The sequence below is a fragment of the Phytophthora infestans genome, genomic scaffold, assembly GCF_000142945.1.
Source record: "Phytophthora infestans T30-4 supercont1.30 genomic scaffold, whole genome shotgun sequence".
NCBI lineage: Eukaryota > Oomycota > Peronosporomycetes > Peronosporales > Peronosporaceae > Phytophthora > Phytophthora infestans.
This window is the reverse complement of record NW_003303729.1, coordinates 1,860,696-1,874,393: the sequence shown is the minus strand read 5'-3', so window position 1 is coordinate 1,874,393 and position 13,698 is coordinate 1,860,696. Positions and strand designations below refer to the sequence as shown.

Sequence of the window (13,698 nt, the reverse complement as noted above, 5' to 3'; positions counted from 1 at the left end):
GGTTTGTTTCCTAGCGGCTGGATTCTTCAAGCCATCGAGACCCTTGCGCATACATCGGTGCGTCACATTTAACATTGGGAGTTGTAATGGTCGTGTGAGTTCTCAGTGTCACCATTCAGTTCATATTTTGCCTTGGACCCCATGATCACCCAAGAGGAGTGGAGAGCTTTGGGGGCTAGGTACGCAGCGCCGCCGGTCGCCGAGGATCGTCAGGTCCGCGTACGCAGAGGCGCCAATAGGAGGCAAGCGCGTAGTCGACTGAATCGCCGCCAAGTCGCTCGTGCCCTTTAGGCTGCCGATGCTTCGGCGACGGACGAATCTGGTACTCATGTTGAGGAAGCTGTGCTGGATCGCCGATACGCTTCGCCCCTCGAATAAGAGGAGAGCCTTGTCAGACGTCAGCGCTTGCAGAACCGCTCTCGAGAGCTGAGCGTCGCGTCGACGTTGCAGCTGCACACCGAAGGGAATAGCTAATCCTCATTCATGCGAACCGGAAATATCTCCTCTCCGAGGCCCCCTGATCCGCTCGATAATTAAAGGCTACGTCAATTAATCGAGCTCCATCAGTTGCAACACAATGCTGAAAATACTGATGTAGATGTGGGGCCGTCTGAAAATCCACACATCCCCCCCCACCGGCATGTGGTACCAGACGGGTCAGGCGACGTCGAACAAGGGCTGGGATTGAAGAAGCTATGCGCGTAAATGAGCAAGTAAACAGGGCGAAAAACGGTATGGAAAATTCGGATACTAAGCGTCTGCGTTTGGCAAAACTGAACCAGCAACGACTTTAACTAAACAAAGCTTTGGAGAATTTGCATCCGCACGAAGCTGAAGGATCATTTGCTGCGGTCACTGTGGAGAGGATTACAATACCGAACGGCAGCGCACGCATCGTGCCGGCCTTGCAGACGGAACTTGGCCTACAGCAAGGGAACAGAAGTCAGAACTGCGCAGGGAAATACGCGGACACACTACGCAAGACGAAGCAGGTCATCTCCATGAAAGTAATCGCCAACGTCACGCCGATGCCCGTTCGGCTTAAGCCATTTAAGTGCAAGAGGCGGCGAAAGAGGCGGCCTGAATTCGACGGAAACGTGTGCACAGGGACATGCACTCTGTAGCCACGACGTATTCGATAGATCTCGGATTTCGGGAAAGAACGTTTCATATGGCCGACCTCAGCTTCGTGATATGTATCCGTCTGGTTTGTGTGAATCCTGGAAATGGCCAGATAAATCTCAAATGGCATGTTGCCTCGCAGGCAGAGTACGGCTACGGGCTTTGAAGCGAGTTTCTCCTGTGATTCTAAAGTACTCTGGGGGTCGCGAGCTCAGGAAGTATTTTCGCGCGTTCAACCAAGGTTTTTCTTTTACCTTAAGCGGGGGTTTTCACAATGATCGCCGTGTAGCTCAAGGTGCAAGAGAGAATACTTCGGTGCAAGGGCGGCGAGGAGTGTACACCTACAGAATCCAAGGGGCTATGGGCCATTTTTTGGGCTCTCTCCTACCTCGCATGTACCACAGATCCTGTCCGTTTATGCAGCAAGGTTCGTGCAGATCTACATCATAGGTAATGATTTCAGGCAAAAAAACGCTGCGAAGAAAGATGTTTTTGGGAATTCGACCATGGGAAGCAGACGATTCCGGGACTAGTGGTGACTACATATAGCGCATTTGCCCATCAATACCACAACCATGGAGAGCCAATCCGAAGGTATATGGCTGAGGGAAACGTCTACGTTAACGTGGTGTACCATCTACATGCTGACAAGCGTAGAACGGGGACTGCCAATCTACCTACTGTGAACGCGGCTGGTGTCGTAATGGTCGAGGATGGAAACTGTAAAAAGCATCGGGGTCTACAGCTGTACACCAAGCCGCACGGACGCTTGCGTATTTTTGAGACCAACCCGAACTATGACCCGCTACGTGCTTTTTCTGATGTGTGAGCATGGTGGACATTTACTTATACCTACGCCAACGAACATAAGTATCGGAGTAAAACTAAGATGTATCTGCGAGAGTTTGTTGCGTATCGACTATTTCCGAAAGATGACGGTAGGCCGCTTTACACTACGGTGACCGGGGGTGCCAGCAGTAGTTTATCGACCAGCGAGCGAAAGGGGAGCAGGTATTTTGCGGTGGGTTTCTCACAACCAACAGACGCTTCGACCGGAGCTCTATATCGGCGTTGCAGACGCATATCTGGATGAGACTACCGTGGTTTTAGGCGAGGGCTCATTTCCGAGTACAATCGAGAAACCCGCCGTTTAGAAACCCCAGGGTTTACTCGACTACGGAACGGCATTTCTTAGAGCGCATTGGCAAGAAAATCATTCTACAAGCGACACTCACCGGTGGGCCGAGGTAGATGTGCAAGTCTTATCAGGACCCAATAATCTTTGTTCGCAAGTACGGAAAGCCGAATATATTTACAATGATGACGTGGAATCCAGAGTGGTAGGAGATTGCCAGCGGGATACCTAGCGGCTATACTGTTCAGAATCGTCCTGATTTACTTGCGTGGGTTTGGCAGCTAAACCCGTTGAAGGATTTGGATGAGAGAGTACTCGGCCGCGTCCAAGCTCGCATTTACGTTGTTAAATGCTAAAACGTGAGGCCTCCCGCACGCTTATATCTTGATAGTTTTGGCGGGCGAAGCCGAGCGCCGGACACGAGATATTATCGACAAAAATGATTTATGTGGAGATTCCCGATGAAGTCAGCAACCCAGATTTATACAAGACAGTAATGACGTGCTTAATACATGGTCCATGTGGACACTTAAATCCCCTGTGCACCTGCATGAAGGACGGCAAGTGCTCCAAGGGATTCTCGAAACCTTTGGCGGCGATTACTCGAGCAAGTGTTGATGGGTGTCCGGTCTACAGGCGTCGCCGGCGGTCGGGAGGGTGTATTATACTTTCGAGGTAGGAAGTATGATATCGCAACGGCGAGCCAGTGGGCTGTACCTTACAGCCCGTACTCTTCGCAGAAGTACAGCTGTCACATTAGCGTGGAGATTCGCACGGCTATCACGGCTGTCAAGTATCTATTCAAATCTGTGAGCAAGGGATCCGACAAGGTAGTACTGACGGCTGAAGCCGTGAGGGGGGATGGTGAGCAGATGGGTAGACGGCGCTACAAGTCAAATGAGGTATAACACTATCGTAACGCACGATACATATCTCCTGTTAAAGCTTGCATGCGGCTTCTCGTCTTTACCGCTCATGGGAAGAGCCATTCTGGCGTGCAGCTCACAGTGCATCTGGAAGAGTGGCAGACGATTGCCTTATGGTCCAGCGACAGATCTAAACTGTTCTTGCGAATGGCGAGCACACGATGCTTACTCGATTCCTCGATTTTTGTGCTAGCGACGCCCTGGAAAATCAAATCGCAAAATCAATGCTCTACCAGAAGATACTGAAAAGTTTACTTGGAATGTTTAACAATGGACCCGCTGTACCAAATTCCAAGTAACGCTAGGAAGACTGATTCACGTGTCTCTTTGGGATGCTGAGCGGTTTTCTCCGTGTGAAGCTGTGTCATCGCAAAGGTCCTACTTCATTCGAAGTTTTAAGGACGGTAGGTTGCGCTGTTTACCCGAAATATGAGACTACCGCCCTGCACGCCGGCTATCTTCAAAATGACGAAGCGTGGGTCGCGTGTATGACCGAGGCTGCTGCGTATCAAATGCCCTACCAGCTTCGCCAGTTGTTTGCTACGCTTTTGGTGTACTCAATGTATATCAGTGCTCGCGGTTTGTGGGACCAGTTTTACAAGGATTTGTCTGAGGACTCTCTATACAGATACCGCTACATGCTCCATTCAATTCGGGACGCCGTTGCTATCTTTGAGACGGTAAAACTATTACCGACCTTTTGCGAGTTAGCCGGTACTCCATTTAGGAATATGACCTTCCTCGACTCAGCAATCATCCAAGGTTAGTACTCCAGTCTCTTCAGGACAGCTCGCACTTTTGCCGCGAGCTAACAGGATACGACCGGCTACGTTGGATAAAATTGTGCGTGCTGAAAGTCGACTCAATGCTGGGCAGCAAGTAATCTGTGATCAAATTACTGTCACAGTAAGCGATCCAGTGGTTGGCAAAAAGCTGTTCTTCATTGACGAACCTGGGGGCAGGTAAATCCATCCTACTTCGACACAGTCTGGTAAGGATGCCGCTCGACGGCTAAATCGTTCTAGCAGTAGCGTCTAGTGGGATTGTGGCACATTCCGCCTTTAAGATACCACTTAAGTTAGACAAGGACTCGACTTGCTCTATAATTAAGCGGTCACATTTCCAAAACTTGATCGAGAAGGCGAATTTGGTAAAACCCCGGTGGCTCATCGGCACGCATTTAAAGCCGTTGATCGGACGCTACGAGACATCTTGAGCAACCCCCGCGAGCCTTTTGAGGTAAGGTGTTTGTTCTTTCTGGCGATTTTTGCAACTTCTTTAGGTGGCGAAGAGAGGCACGCTTGCGGAAACAAGTGATGCCTGTCTAAAGTTATCCGACATTTGGTCTCATTTCCAAGAAGTGCGGCGTTGAGATGGCATGTGCGTCCAAACAGCGGATAACATGACAAGCACTGAAGACATGATCAATTTTCAGAGTTCTTGCTGACGGTCGGAGAAGGGAGACACGAAATCGACCGGGCTTGGGCTGAGGGTTCATGAAACTACCCCGCGACATGCTACTGAATAACCCTACGGACGAGCCAGAGGAAGATGCTGATATTGCGCCTGGTGAGATTCTTAAAGGATTGGCCAAAATGAGTATGATGTGAACGATCCTGATGTCGCTACAGACATGTACTTTGCAAACCGCGCAATCTTGATGACAGCTAAAACTTTTGTCCAACGCATTAACGAGGCGGTTTCGGGTCGACTTCGAGTGACCGCTCGTGAATACGTATCTGCTGACTCTATCGAAGACGATGACGGGAAGTTTCTTTAGAACAAAAGTTTCTTCATTCCGTAAACATTTAGTAGCGGTACGCGCCTGAATATCGTTGACCTAATGCCACATATTATTCATGCTACAATCATGAATGGAGAGCGGCGGGGTCAGCATGTTCTAATTTCGCGGATTGCTTTTGCTAGCGACGAAGATGCTCGAGGGCTTTCTTTTTGCCTACGTCGAATGCAGCTCCCTGTACAGCCAGCTTTTGCAATGACAATCAACGCGGCCCAAGGTCAAACCGCTCTACATCTAGGGCTATATCTCGCTGCACCATGTTTGGCACATGGCCAGTTGTACGTCGCCCTATCAAGGGCTACATCACGCTCAAAATTTCAAGCACTCATTAACTATCCGGAAATGAGGTAGAAGATGGAGTCTACACAAGAAATGTCGTTTTTCGACAAGTTCTTAGCATCATCTAAACATACCTTTTAGCATTTTACTTCGTTCTGTTCTTAAACAATTTAAATGAAAAATGTAAAACATGAGGCAGCGGTTTTGGAGCGACGAATAAGCTAAAAAAAAAACTTAAGTGTCGTTCTTAATCAGGATCGCGATTCCATGAGATAAGGTCTTCACTTCGAAAAATGCAGTCGGAGCGCTGATCCGGAGGCTCGGCGACAGCAACACGAACGAGAGATACGAGTAGGTAAAGATGGCGGACCCTCCCTTGGTGCGCATCCTCCATCCATCTTGGTGCGAGCATTGTGGTGACTGTGATGCGATCCGGCCATCGGATCGCGCTGATTGTGTCATCATCAAAATTATCTAAGCCAAAGGGTAAAATTGATCAATTGGGGAGTAGAATTTGAGATCACGATCCCGGCTAGGAATCGCCCTAAGGGTGATCAAACAAAACCTTCCGCTGCGTATCGGCGGCGCTCGGATAGTACCACATCTCAACTAACGCCGTCTTTCACACGGAGAAACTCTGGGTTCTATGCGCAAAACACTCGAATAACCATGCGAGCTAAATGGTTGTGCACCGTCTCGGGAGCTGATTGTAAAGACGAGTGCCTCTAATAAGAATCGAAATCAAGAGGCCAGTGTGCATATATAAAGTTTTATTGAATCATCGTTTAGCAATTGAAACTCTCTTTGATGGAATTTTAATTTCTACAAAGAGACCACATATAGATGTATTTCACCCAATTTTTTTCAAGCAACATTTATTGGGTGATTGGGTTTCGATGTTACCCGTGGCAACATTCCACCGGATATTGCTTAAAAGAGGTCAGCCAATCTATTTTAGTACCAAATTTATTTACGAGATACGCTTAAGAGGGTATCATTACATTTTCTGTGATTTAAGAAATGAATCTAGTGATAACAGGTCAACCAATATATACATGTAGAGGACCGAAGAGGCTTTTTTCAGAACGACTTTATACTCATTTTATAAATAGTAAGAGGTTTTGTTTTGATTGCAGAATAGGTTTGATTGGTTGCTTGCAGCCATCTTCCTCCTCAATAGCGCTGTATGATTGGCTAAATATTATCTGTGGATTTATCGCACGTCTTTGTTGCGCGGTAGGTCCGAGCTGCTGCTGATTGGAACATTTAATAGTGTCCTGCAAAAAGCCGCGAGATACTTACTGAGAATACATTGTACTACATATATGTATGTTGTAAATTGTCCATTCGGAAGTTGGCTTTGAAGATCAAGCGCCGCTGTGGCTCGTGCATGCAACTGGAAATGGTCTGCTCTCATTCGGGTCAAGTTTTAGTAAGTTGGCTATTAATAATAAAATGAAGCCTCTTGCACAAAGCGATCTCTATCGTGCAAATCTCTGCAGCAACCAGGGCGAGCTGATTCTCGCTACTATTATAGTGAGTCGCTATTTCATGAACATGAAAACGTATTACTATTAATAGCGACTCGCTAGCCGTGATCCAATTCCAATTCAGTGGCTACAGTATCCGCCATTAAATACCTCGACGCAACCACCTCGAGGGTTGAAGTCTAGCATGTAAATGGGTAGACCGAACGCCAGTGGAAAGATGCAGTCTTACGCCACACGGCAAAACTTCTGGGAATTTCGCTCCAACAACTCCATTGTTAGCAGTTCAACAAGCCCGGCAACGCTTCACCGAAAACGCCCGCTGGGGACATCAGCGACTCGCCGACCTGGCACCATCGAAAGGCGACAGGCGCGACGCGGCAAATATTGCCTTCGTCAATGCAGCTCGCGGCGTCAATGTGGACTCGCTGCGGTTACACCTCCGTCGTCATTGGAGTGGGTTCCCTCGGGCCTGTCTCCAAATACGTAGTCTCAGCTAAACAAGCGGCTCTTCTGCGGGCTGACGTCCAGCAGCTCTTCGATATTTTTCCTTCTTGGTCCAGCAGCGGCGTTTCAGTCTCCCTCTTGCAAGATATCGGGCACGCCGAAAGGCAGCTCCAGACCCTCATTCCCTCTTCGGCAGCGTCGAGACCGCACACTCGACAATCTCTTCCGACACCAATTGGCCGCTCTTTCGATGGGCCTGGTAGACCACATGAGTGAGAACGTAAGCAACAATGGTCAACAGAGCTGGCGCCAGTGGGGAACCAGACCACGAACCTCCCATGGACGGGAAGCCCGATCTTCCGGACGTGAGCTGTGCCGGTAGCGTTGAGCCGCTCCCGGCACCGACATCGCTGCCGGCGTCGAGCGGCGTGCCCAGCAACGTGCTGGTGCCGCTTAACCACCACAACCAGCTCACGCGCTTCATGGCCAAGCAGACACTTGGCTACATTCCAAAGCTCAGTGTGCGCAGTCCTGAGCGTAGTATGTCGCCGCCCAGCGCTGTCTATGGCGGCATGTCACGCGATACCGGTGTCTTTAACTTCGAGAGCCCGCGCGCCAGCATCGTGCGGTCGCCGTCCTTCCGGCTTCCGAGCATCGGCACGCCACCGCTGTCGCCTCAGAAGTGGGCGGGCCCATCCCCTTTCTCCAGTCAAGACGATGAGATCAGCCGACCCAGTCTGCCGGCATTGAACCAAAATGCCGGTAGTTTTATCCAGCGTTCCGGTAGCTTCTCCGAGACCATCCCACCGCTGAAGCGGCCACACCAGGAGACCACCCACCACGTCATGTCCATCGCCGATCTATGTCAACCCTTCCAGTACGTTCGCGCCTCGTCCTGTCCGTCTGACACGAACCCAGGCGCACCGCGATCCAACCCCGCGACGCCACCGCAAGAGAACGTGCCGCTACTCGCCGTCGAGCAGAGCTGGAAACCGGCCATTGAGCCGCAGGCCTACATCCGCACCCAGTCATGCAGTAGCGACGCCGACACGTTACGCGGCAGTCTGCCGCACCGCTCGGAGGAAATGCAGCACAATCGGCTGGAGCGTAGCAGCTCCATGGACGCGCCCACGCTCATGCGCCACCTCAAGCGTACGGCGGCCGAGTCAATCGACTTGACTCAGTGGCTCGACCGTCCGTGCCGTAGCTCGCTGAGCTCACTGGCTGACTCGGCCGACTCCATGCACCAGCTGGAGCAAGCCGGTCGATCCATGCGTATCTCGGACTCGCCGCGTGCGGATCACGTGGCATCACTCGACTCATGCCATGAGGCCAAGCGCGAGAAGAAGCTGTGTGCCTTCCCGCAGTGCTCCAGCAACGCCGTGACGCGCGGTCTTTGTATCAGTCACGGAGGAGGACGCCGATGCCAACGCAAAGGCTGCACGCGCGGGGCTCAGAGCAAGGGGCTCTGCGTGGCTCATGGCGGTGGCCGTATCTGTCGCGCTGCTGGGTGCTCCAACATCCAGCGCAGCATGGGGATGTGCATCCGCCACGGCGGTGGTAGACGCTGTAGCGTCAAGGGCTGCCAGAAAGGCGTGGTGCGGCAGGACCTGTGGCACAGGTCCTGTGCACGGCTCACGGCGGCAAGCGCAAGTGTCGCGTGCTTGAATGCACCAAGCACGTCAAGAAGAAAGGGCTGTGCCGATCGCATGCTAACTCCATGTATGCAACCTTGGGCCCGCAGTAAATAAGTTAGGCGGAAGGTATCGGCACGTCTCGATGACTAGGCATGTACATCTCCATCGACATTTAAACCAAAGTGTACATATAGGCGATCGCTATAGCATACTACCTCCGTTCTGAAAAAGATAACCATTTCAAATTATATTACAGCCTACCCAAAACAATACCCCCTCTATGCCGATCACTTTTTGGATTTCGAATCTCCCGCGCTTCCCCGACCAGACTGGCTCCCGCGCCCAGCTTTCATTTTGAAAGCTGGCACCTGGGGGAGATCACAGACAGTGAGCGCCAGGCCGTTCGGGAGACCTTACTGCTTCGCAGCGTAGGAGGAGTGCTCAAGCATGGAGAGATCGTTCGGGCTGCAGCGTACTTCCGTGTGGGCCGCCAAGTTGACGAACGAATTTGGAGGCGTGGAATCAATTCGATGGGAGATCGAGTAGCAGCCGTGGTCAAGTCAAGGAAGAGCGCATGTGGTAGGAAGAAGGTGGATCGAGCTGCGCTGGGCGAGAGAATCGCTGCAGTTCCTGTCAATGAGCGCGAAAACCAGCGTCTGCTTCAGCGCGCGTCCAACATGAGCTGCTACCTGGTGATCAAGGAAGGCTACATACGGCGTGCGCTGACCCGTCCACTACTTACACGCACGCACAAGTTGGCGCGCCTCCGGCACAAGGACAAGCAAGTACGAGCTGGCACTCTCCCTACGTCACTGCCTTGTGACGCTATCACACTTGCCAATGCTAACGCGTACATGCTGCGAGCAGCACCCCACCGCCTACCGCTGAAGTTCCAGAAGCCCCACTGAGCGCCCCTTCAGAATGTGGCGATGTAGTTGCCGTCTTAGATCCGTTTTTGTATCTGTAGTTGCACGGCGGAGCATGAACGCCTGTGCCTTGCTTAGTTTCTCACTGTCAGCTCTCGGTCATAAAGCTAGCTAGCCAGCCTCTCACAAATTAATAAACGCTCAAATGAACGAGGCGGAGCGCCGCGCAAAAAAAAAACAAATGGTTATCTTTTTCCGAGCGGAGGTAGTAGGTCTTATGTCCTTGACTTTATTATCCGTCCGATCATCCGTGGTCGTAGCCGCTGCGCGGTGCAACGTTTGACCGAGCATCGAAAGACTTGAAATCTGTATTGTATCGTATGATACGTATCAAGGTGGTACATATATGGAATCAAAAATGGCTTCAGCTGTACATGACTACAGTACTGTTACTGTAAAGGGTTAAGAATTCTAACTGGATCCATTGAATCATTCCTCAATGAGGACGTCTACCGACTTCGGTCCAACCGAATTCTGTCGAATTCGTTTACAAGTATGTTCATGTACATGCATGTGCTCACAAGGCAGATCGCGTCGCAAAGAACCTGCACGAATGAGTCAGACGGGGACCCCTTGCCCACTTGACCGCTTTCCCGAGTCGGGAATCCCGACTACAGATAGGGAATTCCTTCCTCGGCCTGTGTGGCGACGATGCTGAATGAAATGCTGCCGGGAGTGGCGTGCTGCCGCGCAATTCTTCCTAGCAGCCATTACTACATGTAGTAGCGATGTAAGTTGGAAATTCCAACTTGGAATCCAGCTTGGATAGATATCGCAGGTGGGAATGTGGCCAATGGCCTTAGTGAAGTACATGAACTGCATTGTGCTGCTTATCGAGCCCGTCAAGAGGTACTCGCCGCTAAAGTGCGTGTGTTGGATCTCCGTAGCCTTCGTTTGGCGTCTACAGGAGTCACTCGATCGGCTCTTTCTACATGTGGTGCGTTTCTAGCTGATGAATCGACATGCACTCCTGGAAAACCAGTCGCTGTAGTTCCTCTTTGGGCATCTCAACGCCCAAGTCTAGCGACTCGCGTTCGAAGTCAAAGTTGAAAGGCTGGGTGCACACGGGTTCGTCCGCCTTCAGAGTAAAACACACAAGTCAGTTAAGAACCCAAAATCAGTTTTTTATCGTCGTAATAACACACATCCACGTACGGGGTTTTGAAGTTGCGCCAAGTACGGATGTGCTAGTGCCTGCACGACGGAAATACGCTCCGCTGGATTAAACTTGAGCATCTGAGACAGCAAGTCAACTGCCAATGGGTTCGCATCCGGGAAGAACTCGATCAACGGACGCTACAGCAGTCAACACGTTTGGGTCAAATCAGCTTAAAAGAACCCAATAAAATGTCGACTTCGACAAGTACCTTTGGGTAAAATCCATGCTGCAAGATAGCTCGCTTTGCAGCTTCATGCGGCACAAAGGCCATTTCCTCCTCAGTAGGTGATCCTAGCACACGAATGATCATGTGTAGTTGATCGGACGGGTCTCGTCCTGTGAAGAATGGTCGACGACGAAGCATTTCGGCGAAGATGCAGCCGACGGCCCAGACGTCCACTGCGTCGTTGTAGTTCTGACAGTCTGTGAGTAGTTCTGGCGCTCGGTACCAGCGCGTGACGACGTACTCGGTCAGATCTTCGTTATGCGCCGTCTCCACTCCTCGTGCCAGTCCGAAGTCACAAATGGACAAGTCGCAATTGGAGTTCACCAGCAGGTTTGACGGCTTGAGATCGCGGTGCAGCACGTTCCCGGAGTGCACAAACTTCATACCACGTAAGATCTGGTACAAAAAGTACTGGAAGTGTGCGTCTGAAAGAGGCTGCGACGAGCTGATGATCCGCTCCAGGTCGCTCTCCATGAGATCCGTGACGATGTAGATGTCATGGAAGTCCATGACGTTGGGCGGTATCAAAATCACGTCCAGAATCTGAGCAAAATAGTCCGTTAGTCGACAAAATTCGCTATTCTTTGCTCAATTTGTACGACGAATTGCATGGCATCGTACGTTGATGACGTTTTCGTGCACTCCGAGGTGTCGGAGCAGCTTCATCTCGCGCAAAATGCGCTTGGCATCGGTGAGGTCGTCGAACACATCTGTGATCTTTTTTATGGCGACTTTGCGTCCTCGAAGCTGCAATATTTAGATAATAATAATTAGATCCGAATCTTTGGGATGCCGCGAAAGAGTGCAATGATACCGTGTCTTCGGCGGAGCAGACGATGCCATACGAGCCACCGCCAACGGGGCGCAAATTTGCGTAGTGTGAGCGGACTTCGAAGACATCTCGCGATACGGTGACGCAGTGGAAGTCCGGGCCGTAGCGGGACGGCTCGACCGACATGATGGTGGAATACAGGAAGGAGACTGTTTAGGAACCTTTCAAGATACCTCTGTACGAATTAAGAGACACCCCTTCTAACCGGCTTGTTCAAACTAAAATACAGTAAAAGAGCATTTTTGTAAGGCTGGATACCGGTATTATGTGGAAATGGCTTCAATATATTGGTGTCTGGAGTTGTAGGACAACGTCGGTCTTCGAGTCTGTGTGCTCCGTTGGTATCTAGGTTACCACCTCTGGTTGGGGTTCCGCTGCTGCTGAGATTGCTGTTGTTGCTGCCCCATACCCTGCCACTGAAGCCCCTGGAAGCTATTCTGCTGCTGTTGCTGTTGCTGTTGCATGCCTCCCTGTGGTTGACCCATAGCCATGTGCATCTGGCTAATGTTCATGGCGCTAGGACCTCGAGGACCCATCGACGAGGGACCACCAGACCCCATCGGGTTGAAACCTCCCTGGGCACCGTATGCCCCTCCATGATTTCCCATAGTAGTCGGCGACATACCCCGAGGTGCATTGGTCGCCGTCAAGTTGGCAGATATCGGTGTAGGTCGCATGGGGGCCGTGTTGTTGCCAGCGAAGACATCGAATGGGTCGCGTGCTGCCTGAGGTGGAGCGGGGCTCTTCTGCTAAGAGTTGCAAGTGGAGAAGTGAGTTACGATTAAATAAAAAAAAATTAAGATAAATAAAGCACAAAACACACCGGTGGGACTGGTGAGGGGGCTGAAGGAGCCTGTGGAGTCGGTGACGGTACTGGATCTGCCATCTGTAAAATGAAATAAAATAAAAATAATAAATAAATAAATACAAATGTTTTCATGTAAGAAAATAAACACGAATAACTTCACCCACCAGTCCAACTAGATCGTCGTTGAAAGTCTTTTGCACAGCTTGGGGTTCTTCTCGCTTGGCTATTGTATTGTACAAACATGAACAGTTTAGAATTCCTCTCAATATTAACATCCCGGTAAAAAAAATTCCCATACTGGGAGACGGTGGGGGCTCCGACGTCTCGATGAGGTCTGGTGCTTCCACTTGGGCCTTAAATGCCTCCGTCCTCTCCGGTGGACGGGTCGAGCTTTCACGCTGCACTCTAGAAATCTTGCAGACGACGAGTCCATTGAAGTCTGGCACAGGGTCGGCGTCATTCACAACGTCCAGCCACACTACAAGATATCACAGCACACTTGAACTTCTTTTCCTCCCAACTGTCCATATTAGCTCCGACACGCACCATATGTGCCCTCAAACGCCGTCTTAAAGCGGAAGTGAAAGTCGCCGGGCAACGGGAAGCTCTGCACACAATATGAGAAAATCTCTCCTTCATTTCGAGATCAGCAGCCATCAAGCGCACCTTCTTGACGTGTTGTAGGCGCAGCTGATCCACACGCGGCAGCGGAACAACGTTGAGGTGATCGGACGAGTCTCCGTCCTCAGGCACGAAGTAGTTAAGCATCCCCTCCATGGTCGATGCAGCGCTTGCGAGGTCGGGCTGTTTCGTGCACCTTCTTAAAAAACGGTATTCAAACCGGTTGCAAAACATTTTTTTACCTTACCGGTAAACCTTAAGTTTTTCACTTATTTTCAGAGTAGTAAGAAAA

General features: G+C 50.8%; 3 protein-coding genes across 3 annotated transcripts; 1 reads left to right on the top strand and 2 right to left on the bottom strand.

Annotated features, from left to right (window-relative positions):
* Nucleotides 1–7,447: 7,447 nt before the first annotated feature.
* On the top strand, nucleotides 7,448–8,944 carry PITG_14002 (uncharacterized protein; the record flags this gene model as incomplete). The annotated part of the gene is made up of 5 exons (XM_002899609.1): nucleotides 7,448–7,477; nucleotides 7,548–7,741; nucleotides 7,817–8,098; nucleotides 8,183–8,795; nucleotides 8,852–8,944. 5 exons carry the CDS (start codon nucleotides 7,448–7,450, stop codon nucleotides 8,942–8,944), a joined length of 1,212 nt encoding a protein of 403 aa, XP_002899655.1.
* Nucleotides 8,945–10,885: 1,941 nt separating this feature from the next.
* PITG_14001 (mitogen-activated protein kinase, putative) lies at nucleotides 10,886–12,103 on the bottom strand (the record flags this gene model as incomplete). The annotated part of the gene is made up of 4 exons (XM_002899608.1): nucleotides 10,886–11,056; nucleotides 11,128–11,688; nucleotides 11,767–11,892; nucleotides 11,960–12,103. 4 exons carry the CDS (start codon nucleotides 12,101–12,103, stop codon nucleotides 10,886–10,888), a joined length of 1,002 nt encoding a protein of 333 aa, XP_002899654.1.
* A 137-nt stretch (nucleotides 12,104–12,240) lies between these two features.
* PITG_14000 (uncharacterized protein) lies at nucleotides 12,241–13,553 on the bottom strand (the record flags this gene model as incomplete). The annotated part of the gene is made up of 6 exons (XM_002899607.1): nucleotides 12,241–12,698; nucleotides 12,797–12,863; nucleotides 12,950–13,008; nucleotides 13,084–13,263; nucleotides 13,332–13,392; nucleotides 13,452–13,553. The coding sequence occupies 6 exons, from the start codon at nucleotides 13,551–13,553 to the stop codon at nucleotides 12,328–12,330; spliced, it is 840 nt and encodes a 279-aa protein (XP_002899653.1).
* Nucleotides 13,554–13,698: the final 145 nt, after the last annotated feature.